This window comes from Rattus norvegicus, chromosome 5 (genome assembly GCF_021556685.1).
Source record: "Rattus norvegicus strain SHRSP/BbbUtx chromosome 5, alternate assembly SHRSP_T2T, whole genome shotgun sequence".
Taxonomy (NCBI): domain Eukaryota; kingdom Metazoa; phylum Chordata; class Mammalia; order Rodentia; family Muridae; genus Rattus; species Rattus norvegicus.
Window position 1 is genome coordinate 138,928,655 of NC_141538.1, and position 22,276 is coordinate 138,950,930.

The window sequence follows — 22,276 nt, forward strand, 5'->3', positions numbered from 1 at the left end:
AACTCATATACACTTGCCTCTGCTTCCCAAGTGCCCGGTGCCTTCAAAATGTTAGTATTTTTGTGTCTATGGTGTGCACGTGTCTGTGTGTGGGTCTCTGAGCACTATGGCTCGGATGTCAGTCCTCACTTTACTGGTGCCGAGGCGCTTCTACCATGGCTGCACATTTCAGGCGAGCTGGCAAGCGTCCCTAGAACTCTGTTTCAACTTCCCATCTTGCTGTTCACGCACTGGGATTATAAACACATCTGGCTCTTAGATGTGTTCTGGGGAGCTCAACTGACACCATCATACTTGCCCAGGAAGGCTTTTATTGGATGAGCCATCGCTCCTGCACCTGAAAAGCCTGCTCCAAGTTTCTATTTTATTTTTTAAATAAAATTTTATTTTTTATTTAATTTTTAAATTTTACCTCTTCTCTCCCTTTCACCTTATCTCTCCACTCTACCTGAACATCTGGTTCATATAACATATAGATTGGCCATCTAGTAGATATTAGATACTTAGTTTTTCCAGATGTTAGGAACACAGCAGTTACAAACAAAAATCCTGCTAAAACTAGACACCAGACCACACTTCCTGCTTTTACCACCTGCCTGGCTCCTGTCATAAGCATGGGCCCCATCTTACTCATTACTGTGTCAGCAGAGACCAGCAGGGCAGCCGCACCAGGTGTCAGTGAGCTCAGCTGCACAGCCCATCACAAGAATACCAGATGTGCACAGCTGTCCCATCTTTCCCATCTCAGGACAATTCCACTCTGTCCAGTCACTTACAGCCCTCTGCTTAGCATGAGTATTTCTTATGCTCTCTGAAGTCTGTTTACAAAGCTACAGGAAATTGCTCAGGGCCTTTCTGTATTTCACCACCTTGTCCCTGGAACACAGAAAGGGCACTTTAAGACAGGTTCTGGTCTAGAATTTGACCTGGTTCATCTGCCTATATAGCTAAGGAATCTTTGACCATGAGATGGAAGAAAAGAGGGGTTGGGGATTTAGCTCAGTGGTAGAGTGCTTGCCTAGGAAGCGCAAGGCCCTGGGTTCGGTCCCCAGCTCCGAAAAAAAGAACCAAAAAAAAAAAAAAAAAAAAAAAAGGGGGGGGGGCTGGGGATTTAGCTCAGTGGTAGAGCGCTTACCTAGGAAGCGCAAGGCCCTGGGTTCGGTCCCCAGCTCCGAAAAAAAGAACCAAAAAAAAAAAAAAAAAGAAAAGAAAAGAGGAATGGGTGGGTATGGTGGCACATGGTTGTAATCCCAGCAAGTAGGAAGAAGAGGCAGCAAGAACCAGCCTAGTCTACACTGTGAGTTCCAAGCTACTCAAGGCTACATAGCAGACCCCGTCCTTCCAAAATATAGAAATGAATACAATAGATACCTCAGGAAAGTTGCATCATAGCAGCTTTCTTTTTGTACATGTGCTTTTGAGAGTGTCTTAATACATAGCCTGGCAGTCCTGGAATTCAGGCTGCTCTTGGAAAGTCACAGAGATCTGCCTGAAAGGTACGTACCACCACACCTGGCTCAGAGTAGCTCTCTCATCCAACATTACGCTCCTAAGAAGGGGAATCTTTATATGTTGGATTATTCCCTTTCCAAACATGTATTTTTTTCTTTTTTAAAGATTTATCTACTATATATGAGTACACTGTAGCTGTCTTCAGTCACACCAGAAGAGGGCATCAGAACCCATTACAGATAGTTGTGAGCCACCATGTAGTTGCTGGCATTTGAACTCAGGACCTGTGGAAGAGCAGTCACTGAGCCACTAAACTACTACCCACCCCCCCTTTTTTAAACACTTTCCAAGGAATGTTATTTGTATCTGTTCTCTATGTGTTTGTGTCTTGAAACAAAGTCTCACTTAGCCAAGGTTGCAGAGTTCCTCATTCTCCTGCCTTCACCTCCCAAGGGCTGGGATTACAGGTATGTTACCACACCCATCCATTCTGTCCTCCCCTGGATCACATGATGTAGCTCAGGCTGTCCTTCCCCTGCCTCAGGCTCAGTGCTGAGACTAGAAATGTACTACAATGCCTTCTCACTGACCTTGACCCTCAGCAGCACCGAGGTAACTATGTGACACTCTTTTTTTACTGAAGAGAAAACTGGGATCTGAGAGAATATAAACTTCCCTTGAGACCTCCCCAGCTCGATTGGAGAGGTAGCTTAGTGGTTAAGAAGACTGTCCGTCAGGAAGTCCTGGGTTCAATTCCCAGCAACCACATGCAGGAAATCTGATACTCTCACACAAGCAGGAAAACACCAATGCATATTTATAAACCTCTGTGGAGAGGGGATTCGAGGGTGGGGGGCTCAATTCTCTCCTAGCTATATGGGTCTCTACCCTCTCAAACCACCATCCCACAAACATGGAGCAGTTTGTTGAGCCAAGTCGGCAGTTTGTACAGGACTCAAGTTAGCTGGTTAAGCTGGGATATCCTGGACTACCTAGAGCTACTTTTGTCCATCAGTGTGAACCCGAAAAGACCCTGCAACTGGTGCAAGTTGGAGGCTTTGATAACACAGCACTTGGTTCTTCATGCTAGCTCCTGAGAGACAGAGGCGAGGTGACAGGACAGATCATTACAGCGTCTTAGAAACACACACCAGCTCTCCTGAGGTCTGGCTGGATCTGCCACCTTCCTAGTCCTGACCCAGACAGGCACAGCTTTCCCTGATTCCCCCCCACCCCCCTCCCTCCCGAAGCTGGGGACCGAACCCAGGGCCTTGAGCTTGCTAGGCAAGCGCTCTACCACTGAGCTAAATCCCCAACCTCTCCCTGATTTCTTTTAAATGCAGGCCATGACCAAATCAGCTGTTACTTTTCCTGGTACTTTGGGTTTCCTTATTTTTTTCTGGTTTTGGGATTAAAGGTCTGTGTCACCAGCCAGCTCTGGACACTTTTCATTTAAACTTAAACTGTCCTATTTGAGTAAACTTTGGCTTTTTTTTTTCTTTTTTTCTTTTTTTCCGGAACTGGGGACCGAACCCAGGGCCTTGCGCTTGCTAGGCAAGTGCTCTACCTACCGCTGAGCTAAATTCCCAACCCCAACTTTGGCTTTTCTTGACTTTAAAAATGAGCAACACAAATAGTAACTACAGAATCCATGCATTAAAAAAACCCTTTATTTACAGTTCGAAATTTAAACAGGATTATTGGTTCTGATTTATGATACTTCCAGGTCCTGGATCACACACTGTGGAGACAGGGAAGCAAAGAGGCCAGTCCAGCCTGTCAGACTCAAGGGAGAATGTCACCCCAAAGCAGCAGAGGACCTAAATGGTAGAGACAGGACTGTGAGGAGAAGGATAAAAGAACAGGAAGGGGACATTCCACAGAACAAGCACTCCCAACTCTTAAATCTTTTTCCTAAAGACTAGATTTTTTGAATCCCCAGGACCATGTGAAGACTGTGTGTGTGTGTGTGTGTGTGTGTGTGTGTGTGTGTGTGTGTGTTCACCTCTCGCTACTGTGTAGTATACATTAACTTGTAAATTGCATTTACTTATATATGTGAGGACATACATGTCATGGGATCAGTGGACTTGTGTGAGTTGGCTGTCTTAAGCATGTGGGTCCCAGGGATCCAACTCAGGTTAGCAAGTGGCTTCACCTGCTGCACGGCGTCACTGGCTTGCATGTCCTATCTCCATGCAAAGGGACCGACAAGAGTTCCAGATTCAATGACTAAGGCCACAGAGTTAACGGTGTGGGGCTTTCTGCATGGTCCAAGGGCTGTGTCTCCATCAGGCTTTGATGGCTAGCTGTGCTCAGAGGAAGGCCTGTCTACCCAGGTACTGCCATCATCTTTCTCTTACCAGTCCCCTTATGCAGCACACCTCTGCTAGGAGAGAGTGAGTTCTGGTATCACAGGTTCAGAAAGTTTACCCATGGCCCTCAAAGGGTGTAAGAATGCGTAAGTGCACCGTAAATAGCACTGTAATCTACAGCAGGGACAAAGGTCTGTGACACCAGGCACTGTGTTCTCAATATGATCCTTGCTTTAGGTGTTTTCAGTCGAGACAAAACCAGACATCTATTTGTGATAGATGCACTGTGTCACACGCTGTAGTGGAACCTGGTGGAAAACACTGACAGACTGAACCCAGATGAGCTGGAGGGATGTAGGCAGGAATTCTGAACTGATATTAACCATAGGCAAGCTTTGGGAGGGAATGGTAAGACTTGGGATATCACATACACACACAGTGCGTGTTTCTATTAGAAGATGTAAGCTCAATGTAGGCAATTCAAACAGAAATAGGACATTAACTGAAAAAAGTCTTTGCTGTCGCTACTCAGCAGAAGTATCTACTATCAGCAGTGTGCTATTTAGCTCCACAGAAAGTTCTGAAACGTTCAACAGAGTGCCATGTTTGGCAGCATACTGGCTCTCAACAGTCGCTTTAGAAAGCTTGCCGATACACACAGGTCCCTCTTTTCTTTTTCAGAAGGCTCGGCAGTACTGCATAGAAGAGCCAAGCACGTAAAGACAACATGGGAGCCTGCCTTCAGACTGAAGCCCAGCATTCTACCTCTCGAGTGGCAGAGCTCCCCACTCTTAAAGCAGGGAATAGTGCACACGCCCAACAGGCAGGTAAACATGTGGGTGCCCTTGCAGATATCTAGGGTGCTGGTCTCTTTATTATACTTGCTATATTTATAGTGCGGGCAATCTCAGACAGTTCAGCTGCATGGTAAGGTGAGCCTGTGAACACTGATTGGCATTTCCTCTTGGGCTGGGTTCTCCAGGGAAGGACACACCCTGTAATCCCCCATGCTGAGTCTTGCCACTATTACCGGTGAAAATTCACCAGAACCAGCTTTCTAACAATTCTTCTGGGAATTCGAAGCACATTGAAATATGAGGAAGAATACTCTGCAAGGTAACTCATACCTGTAATTTGGATGATCGAAAGGCTAAGACTGTCACAGCACCCCCACCCCAAAATTCAACTAGACAACAATTGTCTAATAGGTCCTAAAATCTACATGGCTGTCAACCATTACTGCACCCAAAACAAACCTGAGGTATAATAAAATACACTTCTGGGGTGCTGGAAAGATGGCTCAGTGGTTAAGAACTCTCACTTCCTGTTCCTTCAGAGGACCTGGGTTCAATTCCCAGTTCCCACATGGTAGCTCACGACTGTGTAGCTCCAGTTCCAGGAGTTCTGATGTTGTCTTCCAGCCTCCTTGGGCACCACGCATGCACATGGTGCACAGATATACTTGGGCAGAATACACAAAGTATTAAAGGAAAAAACACTTCTGGGAGGTTAGAGAAGCTTGTAAGCTTTCATCTGAATTCCTTATTTTCCTTAACGTGTCCTAGGTCTCACTATGAAGAAATTCTAAGTGGACAGCCATCTGCCAAGCTTCTCTACATCTTAACTCCCTGATGCCTTAAAACCCACGACAGCACTTTAAGAGAATACGTGTGCATGTTTTGCTTGCATGTAAGTATGTGCCCCACACAGGCACCCCAGGAGGTCAGAAGAGAGCAGCAGATCTCCTAGAACTGGACTTGCTGATGGCTGTAAGCTAGCTTCATATGGTTAAGTACTGAACCCGGATGCTCTGCTACAGCAACAAATGTCCCTAACTACTGAACCATCTCTCCAGCTCCTACAACCAGCATTTCTGTGGGTCCTAGGGTCCTGAACTCAGGCTCTCTTGAGCAAGCACTTTGCCTTCAAAATAAAGTGAGGTCATGCTATGCTGCTATGCTCGCCCAGGTTAAACTTGAATTCCTGGGTCAAGTGTGAAGTGGAAACTTCTGGTTTCTTTGGAAAGTCAGATATGTCAAATGATGTTTTGCTGGGGCACACAGGTGAAAGGACGTTTTGCTAAAGTAGACATGAAAGAATGTTTCACTGAAGCAGACACAGAGAAAAACACACCAAAAACCTCTGGTGGTGTTGAGGGCTTCTCGCTGCTTCGTTAGACTTGGGCAGAGTGATGTGAGCTGATATTGACTCACGTGGCGTTTTGCTGAGGCAAGACTCGTGGGAGGACATGTGATGTTGGGAGAAAGTGTACGACTCAGTGGACAGTGACAGTGGGCTTGCATAGCTGGCTTTGCAACGCATCTCTTGTCTTCGCTGATCTTCACTTCGTTGAGGCATGGCAGAACTTCCCTTGGCATCCCTGCCAGTCCCGGTTGTTCCTGGGTGATGCCACTGCTGCTGATTCGTCTGCCATCCTGACTACTGGACTGGACTGCTGGTATCCTGACAATTGGAGACTGAAATCACCCCAAGGAACTACTTCTAAACTGCAGACAGCAGAGCCTCTTGGTTTCCTCTGGATAGACCTGCCGATGCTGATTCTTGTGAACTGCACTGATTATATCCTGACAACAGATTGGATTTGCCCCGAAGAACTATTTCTAAACAAGTTCACTTCCCCAGTAACCTAATAACCTCTTTCTCTCTACCTCTGGTGGGTGATGTGCTGACTAGAAAGGAGGTTAAAGCATTTAAGAACTCTTATTAAAAGTAGATTTTGAGGGGTTGGGGATTTAGCTCAGTGGTAGAGCGCCTGCCTAGCAAGCGCAAGGCCCTGGGTTTGGTCCCCAGCTCCGAAAAAAAGAAAAAAAAAAGTAGATTTTTGAGGGCTGGAGAGGTGGCTCAGTGGTTAAGAGCACTGACTGCTCTTCCAGAGGCCCCGAGTTCAAATTCCAGCAACCACATGGTGGCGCACAATGACATCTGTATTGGGATCCTGGTGCCCTCTTCTGTCTACAGGCACATATCCAGGCAGAACACTGTATACATAATAAATAAATCTTTAAACAAACAAACAAAGCCTACACAGGTGACCCTCAGCCTCTGCAGTGGCTGGAAGTACCAGAATAACTGATGCTGGGTCCCTAGAATAACTGATGCTGGGTCCCTAGAATAACTGATGCTGGGTCCCTAGAATAACTGATGCTGGGTCCCTAGAATAACTGATGCTGGGTCCCTAGAATAACTGATGCTGGGTCCCTAGAATAACTGATGCTGGGTCCCTAGAATAACTGATGCTGGGTCCCTAGAATAACTGATGCTGGGTCCCTAGAATAACTGATGCTGGGTCCCTAGAATAACTGATGCTGGGTCCCTAGAATAACTGATGCTGGGTCCCTAGAATAACTGATGCTGGGTCCCTAGAATAACTGATGCTGGGTCCCTAGAATAACTGATGCTGGGTCCCTAGAATAACTGATGCTGGGTCCCTAGAATAACTGATGCTGGGTCCCTAGAATAACTAACTGATGCTGGGTCCCTAGAATAACTGATGCTGGGTCCCTAGAATAACTGATGCTGGGTCCCTAGAATAACTGATGCTGGGTCCCTAGAATAACTGATGCTGGGTCCCTAGAATAACTGATGCTGGGTCCCTAGAATAACTAACTGATGCTGGGTCCCTAGAATAACTGATGCTGGGTCCCTAGAATAACTGATGCTGGGTCCCTAGAATAACTGATGCTGGGTCCCTAGAATAACTGATGCTGGGTCCCTAGAATAACTGATGCTGGGTCCCTAGAATAACTGATGCTGGGTCCCTAGAATAACTAACTGATGCTGGGTCCCTAGAATAACTGATGCTGGGTCCCTAGAATAACTGATGCTGGGTCCCTAGAATAACTGATGCTGGGTCCCTAGAATAACTGATGCTGGGTCCCTAGAATAACTAACTGATGCTGGGTCCCTAGAATAACTAACTGATGCTGGGTCCCTAGAATAACTAACTGATGCTGGGTCCCTAGAATAACTGATGCTGGGTCCCTAGAATAACTGATGCTGGGTCCCTAGAATAACTGATGCTGGGTCCCTAGAATAACTGATGCTGGGTCCCTAGAATAACTGATGCTGGGTCCCTAGAATAACTGATGCTGGGTCCCTAGAATAACTGATGCTGGGTCCCTAGAATAACTGATGCTGGGTCCCTAGAATAACTGATGCTGGGTCCCTAGAATAACTGATGCTGGGTCCCTAGAATAACTGATGCTGGGTCCCTAGAATAACTGATGCTGGGTCCCTAGAATAACTGATGCTGGGTCCCTAGAATAACTGATGCTGGGTCCCTAGAATAACTGATGCTGGGTCCCTAGAATAACTGATGCTGGGTCCCTAGAATAACTGATGCTGGGTCCCTAGAATAACTGATGCTGGGTCCCTAGAATAACTGATGCTGGGTCCCTCAGTGTCAGCTCCAGCCCAGCAAGTTGGGGCTGGAGGACTGAATTGAAGCAGCCTACAACTCACTGTCTAAGATGGCTGTCACTACAACTACATACGATTCTTTTAAATTAAAACTAATAGACTAGATGTGATGATGCACACCTGCAATCCCAGCGCTCAGAGGGTGGGGGCAGGAGGATCAGAAATTCAAGGTCATCCTCAGCTACATAGCAAACCTGAGGCTGGATTACGTGAGACCTTACCTCAAAAGTAGCTGAGCACAGTGAGGCACGTTTATGATGAGCACAGTGAGGCATGTTTATGATTACACTTAGGAGGCAGAGGCAGGATTATCACAGTTTGAGTCTAGACTGGGTTACAGCGAGTTCTTGGTCTGCAGGCTAAACTAATGTTTCAAACTCCTCCCGCCCCAGCCTGGCCACAGTGGCGAAGTTTCACATGCTTAAACATCCCTAGCTCTAGTGTCTAGGTACAGTTCCAGGCATGCATTTCTATCACTGCAGACAGGGCTGCCCATTGGACTGTCCCGCTCTAGCAGGCCTCTGGAATGTGAATGGCCACTGAAGAATTTGTTCCCTTTGGGCTACAAGAGGGACTTTGACAGAGAAAGATGTAAATGACTTTTGCTAATAGTGGGGAGGCGGGTTAATAATTCATAAAGCCCCAAGGCTTTCCAGTTTGTAAAGAACTGTACCAAAAGGAGACTGCAGTGGAGAGGGTTTTGGCTTGTGGTGTTGGGCATTGAATCTTGTGTCAGACAAGGATTCTATCACCAAGTTACGGCCCCTATGCCCTTAACATAAAGAGTTCCTGGCCAAATCTAACTCCCCACTCCTACTCAACTTCTGAGACAGGGTCTTTCTATCTAGCCTTGGTTGTCCTGGAACTCACTGTGTAGACCAGGCTAGCCTCAAGCTTAAAGAGATGTTCCTGTTTCCACCTACTGAGTGCTGGGATTAAAGGTATGCACCACCACTTCCAGTTCCAGACAAGTTTTTAAGAATCTATTACAAAGCAAAGTGGTGAACCCTCATGGGATTGGAAAACAACAGCCAAAGGGACCAATGCAGACATAATCCACACAGGCATGACTAGAGACCTAAATTTTTAGGTAGATTATATATTTCTTAAATGACCTTTGAGTCTTTATGTAATCTTCTATCATCTAGTGGTGATCAGGGATCAGTATATGAACTCTTCCTGAGAACAGGAAATAGCCAGCTCTGGAAGTGGGAGCAGGTTGAGCCCAGGGGAGCCCCCGCTGTGGCAGAAAGGTTCATGGTATCTGTTCATCCTGAGAAGGAAACCATTTGTCTAGGCAAGCAAGGTCCACATGTAGCTCCCAGCATGCACTTGTGCTTTCCTGCCTCAGCACTGCTTACCCTAATGCCCTTTCTAGAGTGCCTGGTATTCTCTCCAACACCGTATGCAGTAAATCTTTCTGAATGCCTGTAAATTCCAGATGCTCTGAGCACAAGCCTATAACAGACGATGATGAGACAGTCACTGGAGTTGTTTGGTATTTGACTAGATCTCTATGTGAAAAAGAGACTGGCAGCCATGTTGCTGCATGCCTTCCGCAAGGCACAAGGAAGACAGGGCATCTCCATGAGTTGGAGACAGGCTAGTCAAGGTGATATAGTGAGACCCTGGCCCCGGTGCAGGTCTTTAATAAGGGTTCTTAAACGCTTTAACCTCCCTTCTAGTCCACCACCCACCAAAGGTAGAGGGAAAGAGGTTATTAGGTTACAGGGAAGTGAACTTGTTAGAAATAGTTCTTTGGAGAAAATCCAACTGTGCTGTCAGGATATAATCAGTGCAGTTCACACGAATCAGCATCGGCAGGTCTATCCAGAGGAAACCGAGAGGCTCTGCTGTCTGTAGTTTAGAAGTAGTTCCTTGGGGTAATTTCAATCTCCAATTGTCAGGATACCAGCAGTCCAGTACAGCAGACAAGATGGCAGACATGAATCAGCAGCAATGGTGTCACCCAGCAGGAACAGCCAGACCTCCGATGAATCAGCAAGTGTCAGCAGGAGGGACCAGTGCCCACATGGATACCAAGTGCAGTTCTCTGCTGTGCTTCTCTCAATGAAGTAAAGATCCCACAAGTCTTGCTTCAACAAAACACCTCACGAGTCAGTATCAGCTGACATCACTCTGCCAATCCGTCCAAGTCCGAGGAAGCGGCAAGAAGCCGCCAAAACACCACCAGAGGTTTTTTGGTGCATTTCTTTTTGTGTCTGTTTCAGAAAACATCCTTTCACCTGTGTGCCCCAGCAAAACATCACTTGACACAACTGACTTCCCCCAAACCCAGAAGTTCCACTTCACCCTGTGGGTGCTTTGCAGCCCTGAGCCGCAGCCCAGCTTCTTTTTCACTGGTGGCCAAGAAGCTGCTGCCCTGGCTTGCCTCAACCTTGCGGCGAGCTTGGCCTCCAAATACCGACATTGTAAGTACATCTCTCTACACCCAGCCCCAACAAAAGGCTACATTTGTTTATTTTGCACACGTGCATATGGTTGTGCAAAACCACAACACGTGTCCGAGAACATTTGCAGTAGTAAGTTCGCTTTCCTCCACGTGGTCTTGGGGATCAAACTCAGGTAGACAAGCTTGGTAGGCGGAACCTTTACCTGCCCCTGAGCAGGCTTCATCTGTCCTCTCTCACATAGGGTCTCACTAAGCTGCCAGACTAGCTTTGAATTCATTCTCAAGTCCAGATGGCCCTTAATCTTGTCATACTCTTATCCCTCTCTCCCTGGCTAGGATTACAGAATTACAGATGTGTAGCATCATACTCAGCAAAAAATAAGAAAAAAAAAATTTTTTTTCTGTGTAGCTCTGGCCGTCCTAGAACTTGCTCTGTAGTCTAGGCCAGCCTCGAACTCAGAGATCTGCCTGCCTCTGCCTCCTGAGTGCTGGGATGAAAGACTGTCCCACCATGTCTAGCTAGGTGTGGTAATATTTTATCTCAGCAATAAGGAGGCTGAGGCAAAGAACCAGGTATGGGTGGAGAGATGATGGCTCAGTGGTTAGTGGCACTTACATTCTTACAGAGGACCCAGTACTCACACTCAGTAGCTGACAACTCCTGGTACAAGCTCTAAGGAGGTAAATTAACTCACATGCACACACCCCCAACCCAGACACATATACAATTAAAAAAGAGGGGGAAAAAAGCAAGAGGAATACTATAGCATGATGTCATTTAAGAAAAAACAATCTGGGGCTGGAGAGATGGCTCAGTGATTAAAAGCACTGACTGCTCTTCCAGAGGTCCAGAGTTCAATTCCCAGCAACCACATGGTGGCTCACAACCATCTGTGATGGGATCTGATGCTCTCTTCTGGTGTGTGAGTAAAGATACAGTGTACTCACAAAAAGAAAAAGTTTTAAGGAAAAACAATCTTCCCCAAAACAAACTGACAAAAGGTGAACACACCTCACTGATCAGTGACTTCTGAGAAGGACAGCTTCTACATCGTTATTCTGGTGTTAAAGTCTTCACATGGAAATTGTATTATGCTATTTGTGCAAATAAAAATAAAGGAGTGCAGGTTGGAGAGATGCCTCAGTGACTAAGAGCATTTGTTGTTCTTACTGAAGACCCAGGTTCAAATCCAAGCACCCACACAATGGCCTACAAGCACTTACAACTCCAGGATATCTGATGTCCTTTTCTGGCTTCTGTGGACACCAGGCATACGAGTGTTACACAAAGGGGAGGGAAAACACCCATACACATTAAAACAAACAGATGAAAAAAATCAAACAAGAAAACAAGGACTTTGGTGAAGGGTTTGCTCAGGGTGTTAGGGTGTTCTCTAAACCTTCTCAGATGATCCTCCTGCCTCAGCCTTTCAAGTAGCTAGGAGTAAAGGAGTACACCAACATGTCCAGCCAGTACCTCTGTGTGTGTGTGTGTGTGTGTGTGTGTGTGTGTGTGTGTGTGTGTCCATCTATAAAAGTGGGACCGAGGGTACAGCTCAGTGGTAGTGTACTTTGTGGAATACACAAACTTGGCTCAGTCCCCATCACTACAAATAAACTTTGTATGATTTAAAAGTTAGTCTGGAATTTGTACCAGGTATTACAAATATCATGTTGTGTATTTAGGATGTCTCACTTTTGGGGGTTCTTCCCTGAAGTGCTAAGGGCTGAAGTGTCAAGAGATCTGTAGTTTGGGAATGAGAACGAAAGCACCGAGGGCCACGAGTTAAGGAAGAGAAAGAAGACAGCGGAGGAGAGGATGTGGCATAGGAACGGAGGGAGGAGACAGCCTGTCCATAACAATGTCAATCACCGGTCACCCTAGCTGCAAGCTTGTGAGAGTGATTAATCAACATTTCCTCAACATTTCTGTAGGTTTGAAAAAAATGTAAAAGGCAAACCAAACACCATGGCTCCTCCCAGAGTGGACAGACCCATTTTCCCTAGTGTGCTCTAGCACCCAAGTCATTTTGCTTTACTAGCAGTCACCTCCAAGAACATGTCTTTCCTCCCGGGAGTGCTCTCAATTCTTTTTCAGAAAGCCCCAGTGCAAAGCAGCCAGTGGCAAGTATTAGGAGGAAGAGCCCCTGTGAACGCTGCATGTGAGGTCCACGCTTCCAAAGCTGGACACCAGTGTCAGTTCTGTGGACAGCATAGCATGTCTCCTGGCTCCCCAGGTTGGTCCCAGTACAAGGGAGTCAGGTCCTTCTCAGGGTGACATTGTATGAAGCAGTAAAAAGGGGAGTATTTGTAGTGTCCATCCTTTTTTGCTTCTCACAATGACCCTAAGGTTGACCTCCTCTCCTGACAATTGAGAAAACTTGCTCTGAAGGAGTGCCTGCTCCCAGCACACAAGCAGAGGGAAAGTCTCCCTCAAGCCATGATTCCTTTTCCTAGCCAGGAAGAAGAGAACACTTACCTGGTTCAGTCTTGTCTAGATTACATTTCCCCACACTGTGAGATCACCACTGGCAGTTTGGGCTTATTGTTGGGGCCTGTGGGAACATTCTAGAAAACAAAGCACAAGATCATGAAATGTACTCAGGCACTTGTCCAGTGCCTCATGGAACCTTTCATCCCCTATGGAAAGGTCCAAGATCAGACTGACATGAGGAGTGTGTCCTGACAGACAGTAAAATTTAACAGATCAAAGAGAAAAGGAACACCGAGAGGCCGTAGTCCCACACGGAATCATGTAGCCAGTCCGAAGAACACTGAAGGGACCCCGTTTATGGAGGGGGAGTCACAGAAGAGGGGCACCCGAACTGGGCCACGAAGGGTAGGTGAGATCCCATGAAGGAATTCCTTAGGTAGAGAGAAGCGCTGGAGCCAAGGCTTGGGGTGCGAAGGGCAGGAGGCACACACCTGTAGGACCTCCTTAGAGAAGAGCCAGGAGCTTGATGCCACTGGACCAGAGGAGACAGTGGCAGAGGGGTCATGGAGGGGCAGGCAGGGTACAGGTCACAAAGGATTCTGGTTAAAGAATGGGTCCAAGCTTGCTCTCTTTCCTAAAGGAGCCTGGAACTGTGAACGGTGGCAGGTGGTGTCAAAGACCAGCTCCTCAGTAACAGGCACGAGACACCCATCAGGACCTACCTCAATCTTCCTCATCACTAGAAGTCCATCAATGATTTTCCCTGCAGAAGAACATGGAGTAAGGCTCCCTTCTTGGTGTGAGCAGTGTTTTCCAGCTCCTAGTACCCACGTTCAATCAGAATCTCATCAGACCCCTTACAATGTACGGAAGCTCACTCGCCCAAAGTCATAGGGAATATACACGGGAACTAGGGTACAGGCTTGGAAATGAGTGACCCCCAAACCCCACTCCTCCATGCTGCCTCTGGGGCATTTCTTTAACTTCACAAGTATTTATTGGGATACTCTTGTCTTTCCCCTGAGTTCTAGACAACCTTCGTGTCCATCTGTCCTGCCATCCCCACCATGTCCATCTGTCCTGTCCATCCCCACCATGTCCATCTGTCCTGTCCATCCCCACCATGTCCATCTGTCCTCCCATCCCCACCATGTCATCTGTCCTGTCCATCCCCACTATGTCCATCTGTCCTGTCCATCCCCACCATGTCCATCTGTCCTGTCCATCCCCACCATGTCCATCTGTCCTGCGCATCCCCACCATGTCCATCTGTCCTGCGCATCCCCACCATGTCCATCTGTCCTGTGAATCCCCACCATGTCCATCTGTCCTGTCCATCCCCACCATGTCCATCTGTCCTTGCCTAGAGCAGCTACTGCAGCTGAGCACATCCAGTGGCTGTGGAGACTGGATCCTGTGGCAGGCCCTAGTGACTGAGACGATGGAACGGGAGTAAGACTTACCAAACACTACATGCTTTCCATCCAGCCAATCACACTTAGAACACGTGATAAAGAACTGGCAGCCATTTGTACTGGGACCACTGTTTGCCTGACGGAAACAAAATACACCTACATTAAGTTTCTCTGGCCACTTTAGGTGGTTTCCCACAAAGTCTGCAGCTCTAACTACAACCTAACTGAGCACCTATTAGGAGCCCAGACCTAGACAAGGACACAGGATAAATAGGACACAGAGTCTTTAAACAGTTTACAGTCATTTTAGTGTCAAGTTTTGTAGGTGTCAGTTCTCTCCTTCCATCCCATGGGTCCTGGGGATTGAACTCAGGCCATCAGATTGGGTGGTAGGCACCTTTACCCACGGAGCCCCAGTGAGGTTTGTAATAGGAATGACTGTTCATCTAAAACAAGCAAACACAAGATTTATTTAAGTTTTTAGGTTAGCATACAACAAAGTGATGGCTTTAATTAAGGCATATATATATATATAATGTTCATAATATGTACATATATAATGATACATATTATATTATATATAATATTCTGTTCTTATTTATTCTCTTCCCCTAGACCCTCTCATCTCTCTAGCTAATTCCTTTACTTTTCTCTTCTTCCTGCAGAAGAACATGGAGTAAGGCTCCCTTCTTGGTGCAAGAAGAAGGGGAATGGTTCCCTCTTCGCTTCTTTTTTCTTTTCTTTTCTTTTCTTTCTTTTTTTTTTTTTTTTTTTTTTTGAGACAAGGTTTCTCTGTATAGCTCTGACTATCCTGGAACTAGCTCTGTAGTTTCTGACAAACCATGCTAGCCTTGACCTCAGAGATCTTCCTGCCCCTGCTTCCTAAGTGCTGGGATTAAACGTGTGTACCACCACCACCCCACTCTTTTTTTTTTTTTTTTTGGTTCTTTTTTTCGGAGCTGGGGACCGAACCCAGGGCCTTGCACTTCCTAAGCAAGCGCTCTACCACTGAGCTAAATCCCCAACCCCAACCCCACTCTTTTAAGCTTTCTAAAAACTATGTGTGTCTGCACACGCTTGTGCACATGTACCTGGTGTCTGAGGTCAAAGAATGGCTGTGTGGCATAAATTCTCCAACTGTACCTTGACATGGGGCTAGGACTGAACTTAGGCTCTCAGGGGTGTGCAGTAGGTGCCTTTATCCCTGTCTCTACTTGCTGAGCTATCTTACCACACCCCTTTCCCTCCTTACAGGACTTAGCGTTGTTATTGCCAATTAGTTACACCTGGACTATATTTACAAATTAGTTACCAGCTAAGAAGAGACACATTACCTATGAAACCAGCTGTCTGAAGTGGTTTTGCAATGTATTTAAATTTATTTACTTGTATGTGTCTGCCTGTGGAAAGCTTATGTGCACCACATTCATGCAGGATCCTCAGTAGCAGTTGTTCGCAGCCTGAAATAGAGCTGGGAACCAAACTTGGGTCCTCTGCAAGAACAGAAGTGATCTCACCACTGAACCACCCTTCTAGTCCCTGCACTGTCCCAAGTCTTTCATTGCTGAATTTCATTTTTTTTTTTTATTGAGGGGAGAGGAGATTGAGAGAAGGTCTCATGTAACCTAAACTGTCCTAGAACTCAACTGTGTACACAGTCCTGATCCTCCTGCCTCAAGCGCTTATGTGCCATGCTTATGCTGTGCAGTGCTAGAAACCAACATGCTACTGAGCCACTGCCCACCTCCCCCCCTGAGAATTCGAAACTTTGTAGCCACATCTCTTCCCCTTTCTCCCCCACCCCTCCTTTCTAACCTACAAACTGTCTGCTCAGAGGCAGGCTCAATTTGTTTTGTCGCCTCCCCCTCCTAAAAAATAGGGTCTCATTTCTGTAGCCCAGGCTGGCACCAAACCATCAGAGTTGTGGAGATCGGCCTCCTGAGTTTTAGAATAACGTGAATGAGCTACCACGATAGCCTTGTCTCCCCCTTTTTTTGTGGTATTTAGGGCCTCGCACACACTGAGTGACACTCTGGCACTGATTATATGCCCAGTCCTGAGACAGAACAGCACTGCCCTCAACTCAAGATCCTTCTGCCTCAGCCCCGCAAGCAAGCAGAGATCAGGCATATGCACCATGCTCAGTTTCAAAATAATCTTTACACTAACACACTCAATACCATAGCACAAAAGAACAGGCTGTGATCATAACTGCCTTCTGCTAAGTCCACTTTCATCCCTCAAACCTACACTGAGCTCCTGCAGTGTTGCCTTACGACAGTGTCCATGTAACTACACAAAGATTTGGGGGAAAGAGAGACAGGAAATAGAAAAGTGAAAGTGCTATTACTCAAAGACACACAAAGTGGGCATAGGCGCCCATGACTATAACCCCCAAAATGTGAGATGGAGGGAAGAGAACCACAAGTTCAAGGCCATCCCGGTGGTGAGGATAGAACACTACTATAGTGACTTCAATGACAGCCTGGGGGGTGGGGTATGGGTGAGCAGATTTTACAGAACACCACTACTACAACAAGAGCAGAACTCACACTGAATGGGGCACCAGCTTTAATCAGACATAATATGAATGTGAAATGGCCGGTTCTATGTTTAAGCATGAAGCAGGGAATGTCTCGGGTCACCTCCAATCTGAGATTGTATATTACACCTCGGAAATCTCTTTCATCTTTCTTTTCTTTAACCAGGCTGGGAATTGAACTTGGGTCCTCACACATATAAATAATCTAACCATTCAGTAGACAGAAGCAGGAGGATGGAGGTGGACTGAAACCAGTTTGACCTATGGAGCTTCCAGGTCTGTCAGGGCTACACAGTGAGACCATGTCTCAGAAGAAAGCTGGGATGTTTGCACATGTACTCCTGAGCTTCTCCTGCATAGGAGGAAGAACCCCCTCCTGTCCACTCGGCCAGCTAAGGTAGTCTCCTGCTCTGGAATGGGCCCACATCCATCTACCTCAACTCTGCTGTTCTTACAGAATCCTTTGCCAACAGACAGTGTGGAACAGGGCCTCCCTCTGTTCCTCTGGACACATCTTTATTCTTCCTTTCTGGTGGTATAGCTTATGTCCAGGGAATAGCCCTGCAGCAGCTAACACAGACTGAAGCCCAGAACTCCACCAGTGACTGTGCGATCTTAGTTCACTGATGCAACCTGCCTGAGCCTCAGTTTGCTCATTATCTCAATGGGACATTCTGTATGAAAATGAATTAAGGCAGGTAAGGTGCTGAGTACCCGAGAGCCTTGGGCAGACATTCGCATAACTGTTCTGTTGCTCCTCTGCGTCTTTCTGTGGCAGGCAAGTGGGCCTTGAGATCAAGTGACCTGTCCCTGCCTTTGAAGAATTCATAAGAAAGAAGCCAAGACAACTATGCTACAGAAGGCTCTGGGACAGGCCAGTAAGCCCAGCTCCTTTGGAGGCTGAGGCAGGAGGACTGTTGAGCTCAGGATCTCCCTGGGATACAGAATGACTTCAAGGCCATCTTAAGCAATGGAGTGGGATCCTGCCTCAAAAGGAAAAGCAGAAAGAGGGCTGAGGGGCTGGCCAGAGGGTCAGAGGATAAAGGCGATCCTCCATAAACCTGACAACTTGAGCTTAACCCCTAGAATCCATGTAAAGGAGAGAGGAGAGAGCCAACTTCCAAAAGTTATCCTCTGACCCCCACATTCCCACACACTGGAAATATACTCTCAGCATCACGCACGCACAAACTCATAATAATAATAAATAAGCTGGGTGTGGTGGCCCCAGCACACAGAGGCAGGCACATCTATTTGAGTTTGAAGCCAGCCTTGTCTATATACCAAGTTTAATGCCAGTCAGAGGTACATGGTCAGATCCTGTCTCAAAACAAAACAAAAAGAATAAAGAGTTGCAAAGGGCTAGGCAGGACATAGCCTATCATACAGAGACCCTGGGTTCAATCTCCAGCACTACAAAAGCAGGAGGGAATCACATGAAGCAAATGCCACCTGTCCTATCTGACTGTGTCTGTGTGTCTGTGTGGGCTTGGACTTTTGCAAAGCCTATGCACTAGATCCGAAACGCTTTCCTCTTATGGGGTTGGGTACCGGCTTCCTGTAAAGACTCAGATCTTTCCCCTCTGGGAAGGCTTTCTCTAGGCCATTAGGGTCCTTTTATGTACCCTGAGGGGCCCTCACTTACTGTACTGACGGCATGAACTATTCTGTACTGGGCTGGTCACCTGCATGTGCATTTGTTGTTAGACCCTACATGTCACAATGTCAGAGGTCGTGTTTACAGCTTTACACTTTGCCATGAGGTCTGACATGGAGCAGCTGTGACAGAACCTTTCATTTCATAAACGCCTGAGAAGATGTGTGCACAGAGCATATCCATGTAAATACTGGGACCAAGGAGGTGAGGAGTGGGGCACGGATAGCAGGGGTGGGAAGTAGGGGCAGGAGGAGTGAATAAGGGAAGGGAGGAGGGAGAGTGAGCAAGGTGACATGGGCAAGCAATGAGCAGAGGTGGGCTGGATGGAGGTAGGAGGGGTCCGAGCAGGGATCAGGAATTGGGGAGAGATATCTAGGTGTGGGGATAGAAATGATGAGCACGGAGAGGGGAAAGCAGGTGTGTAGTCAGGATGCAGCTATGCCGGCGAGTGACTCACGGCAACCAGGGCAACAACAGGTGAGCACCAACCGTGGAAGCCCATTGAACACTGAGGCAAAAGCCCAGTCTTGGTACATATAAAGGCACAACACAAGTCAGAGCTTAGTCTGCTTTCTACAGCTGTGAAAGCCCACCCAACAAGATCAAACCACACTGAGGAAGGAGGAGGGGCTAGGTGCAGGTGAGGCCTAATTCCAAGGGACAGAACTGGGTGTCAAGGCACCAGAAACCAGTCAGTAATCTAATCTAACCCCAAATCTTAACCGAACCTCACTTACCATGGAAAGCAGGCCTGGAGCCGAGTGTCTAAGTTTAAAATTTTCATCTGCAAATGGACCCCGGTAAATACTGGCGACTCCAGTACCATCGCCCTGAGTAGAGAAGAGACACATCAGTGGCCTGGAGTGTTGGGCACCCTGGAAACCAGATGATAAGGCCGGGGAGAATGGTCCACAGGTAAGGGGAGCCAGCCAGCCAGCTGTCCTAGCTGAACCAAGCAGCTTTTCATCTAGTGCAACCTTGTCATGAGGCAACAAGATAGTGACTGACAGAGGGCGTCAGATCCCATTACAGAGGGTTGTGAGCCACCATGTGGTTGCTGAGATTTGAACTCCGGACCTGTGGAAGAGCAGTCAGTACTCTTAACTGCTAGACCATCTCTCCGTCCCTTAGCTATTATTCTTAAATCTCAAGACTGGGCCTTGCTGGAAAAAAATTAACAAAGAAAAAAAGCAGTACTTACATTAACAAAATCTCCACCCTGAATCATGAAATCCTTTATGACCCTGAAAGAGAGTTAAAAAAAATCCTGAGGGAAGATTCAGTGGTTCAGCCACTGAAGTGGTAGATTAGCATGTCTTCTGGAGTTCAGTGTTTATCACTGAGGCTTAGAGAAAGTCTTTGTCCCTGGGGTGAGCCAGCTGAGGGATTAACAGTTTTAACTCAGGGGCCCCTTTTAAGTTGCCCTCAGGTGTATGAGTCAGCACCTCAACAACAGAAAGGAACTGAAAACCTGGCAGAGACACACCTACAGTCACCAAAGGAAAACAAAACAACATCATCAAAAAACCACCTCACTTTGGGGAAAGAGAACACAACGTGAATGGACTGCTGCACACACTGAAACTCGAGGATGATGTCAGCTAGTGTACCCAGGTCCTTAGCTTTGCTTAGCCTCTTTTCCCTACCTTGCAGAATTCAGAAAACACATCATAACACCTCACAAGAATGCCAGGGGAGGATTACAGACTGCAGCTCTAAAACCCTTGATATGGGAGACAATGGACATTTTCAGGATTAAAATGGAGCAACTTCTGTCAAACTCATAAGTAAACATAGAAAGCCAGGAGATCGTGAAGGTCAGGTTCCTACAGACGACTGCCTGGTAACAGTGGTTACCGCAAAGTCTCTGCTAAGTCATAACCCAGAACCAGGGAGGGTTCAGCGGGTAAAGTGCTTGCTGTGCAGCCTAAGGATCTGAGTTTAGATCTCTAGGAACATGTGGACATGCTCCTGTACTGAACAGGTACTGAGTAGGTACAGAGTGCTTTCCCTGGCACTGTTTCTACAATCAATATGACATAAAGTCAGGCATGACTTAAGGCACTGTGCACAGACTACATGGTGCTGAGTACCGAATCCAGGGTCTTATGAATGCTGGGCAAATTCTCTACCAAGCTACAGCCTCAGCCCTGAACATGCCATTTAAACAACAGACTTAATCCTCCACAGGTTTTGGATTCAGGTGTACAGGACTGCCTGTACAGATACCAAGAGATGACTGCATTTCCAGTTTGCCAAAAGCCTTCCTTACCTGTGGAAGGTGCTTCCTTTGTATCCTATCGGAACGCCGTCTTTTCTGTAAACACAAAGGAAGACACTAGGAATGATGAAAAATAAACGTGGGTCTTCCCCATTTAGGATGCACGAGAGGCTAAGAGGACTCTCACTAAGATCTGGATGGGAGAAGAGATAAAGAACACATCCAAGGAGTCATCTTCTCTCTGCATATCATCTTTCATTACTAGAGACCTGTTCATGGTTCTCCAATACCCTCACCAAACGTCCAGGTCACCCTTCAGGAGTTGGTGGAGAAGTCAAACACATCTGAGACTGACCTGAATTCTCCAGTGCAGAACTGCCTAAAAAGAAAGAAATCAAGAAAGAAACAGTGAACGATTCAGCCGCCGTACCATCACTGCTTGGAGCACCTCTAATCTCTGGAGAGGAGAGTTCAAACACTGGGGCCAGCATGCCCACTAACTAACTGATCGGGCAGATGTCAGGGCACGTAGACTAGTGATTTAAGTTGATATGGGATCGGTCAAAGTCGGTAGCTATTTGGCCAGTGCAATACCCAGAGCACTACTCTAAGGCAATGAATAAATGAACAGAGGCAGACAAGGCAAAGACTGAACCGAGGGCTCAGCTCTGGTTCACTTGGAGCATACATATCTTTACCTAAAGTTCTCTGCCGTCTTAGGCACCACGTCTGCAAAGAGCTCGATCTTCATGCGACCAACTTCCTGCAAGAAACGGGAGATGCAATACTCAGCCCACGACCGCTGTCCATGCAGCTCGGAAGCTCCCACCTCCACCGCCTGACCCAGCCTATCTCGGGAGGGCTAGAAGGGCCCCCTCGGCTGCCTCCTTTACCCGAGTCCAGTCAGCCCGCACAGGCCCGCTGGGCCGCCCGCATCTCACCTGGCCGCCAATACTGACATCAAAGAAGACCACTGGATTGACGGGACTTGAATTTGCCACCGCCATGGCTTTGACTCGGAAGTAGAAGCCTAACTTCCGGTGACAGGTCCCGCGAACTTCATCGGAAACGCAGACGCAGTGGAAACAGTCCGCGGTTGCGCCCCGCCCCGGAAGTGTGGCAGGTACTGAGGGAATTTTAGCTGAGTTGGTCCGAGCTGCGGGAAGGAGCGCAGGCGTCTTTATCAAAGTCTATGGGCTTCTCCACTCTCTTGACTGTATTAGCGTAATACAAATGAATCTTTTGCAGACAGCTTTTCCCGAGCAGTCACACTTGGTGTCCTCTGTTACAGCCCATGAGAGGAGGACCCTCTGGGTCACATTCCATATTTTAAAATGGTATGTTATGTAGGGTTGACGAAGTCGCGATGCTGGAAATGTAATTTCAT

At 47.1% G+C, this 22,276-nt stretch overlaps 1 protein-coding gene across 4 annotated transcripts; it reads right to left on the reverse strand.

Annotated features, from left to right (window-relative positions):
• Positions 1 to 3,100: 3,100 nt before the first annotated feature.
• Positions 3,101 to 21,921, reverse strand: Ppih (peptidylprolyl isomerase H). 4 transcript variants are annotated; one of them, XR_015619946.1, is made up of 10 exons: positions 21,831 to 21,921; positions 21,588 to 21,652; positions 21,245 to 21,268; positions 20,941 to 20,985; positions 19,870 to 19,912; positions 19,406 to 19,498; positions 14,518 to 14,605; positions 13,777 to 13,817; positions 12,098 to 13,188; positions 3,101 to 3,407 (listed from the first exon to the last, which is right to left on the reverse strand). XR_015619946.1 is itself a non-coding variant. In NM_001399453.1 (10 exon segments), coding segments are annotated over 9 exon segments (534 nt in total). In that variant the 5' UTR covers positions 21,897 to 21,920; the 3' UTR covers positions 3,101 to 3,272; positions 13,100 to 13,119.
• Between the last annotated feature and the right edge of the window lie 355 nt (positions 21,922 to 22,276).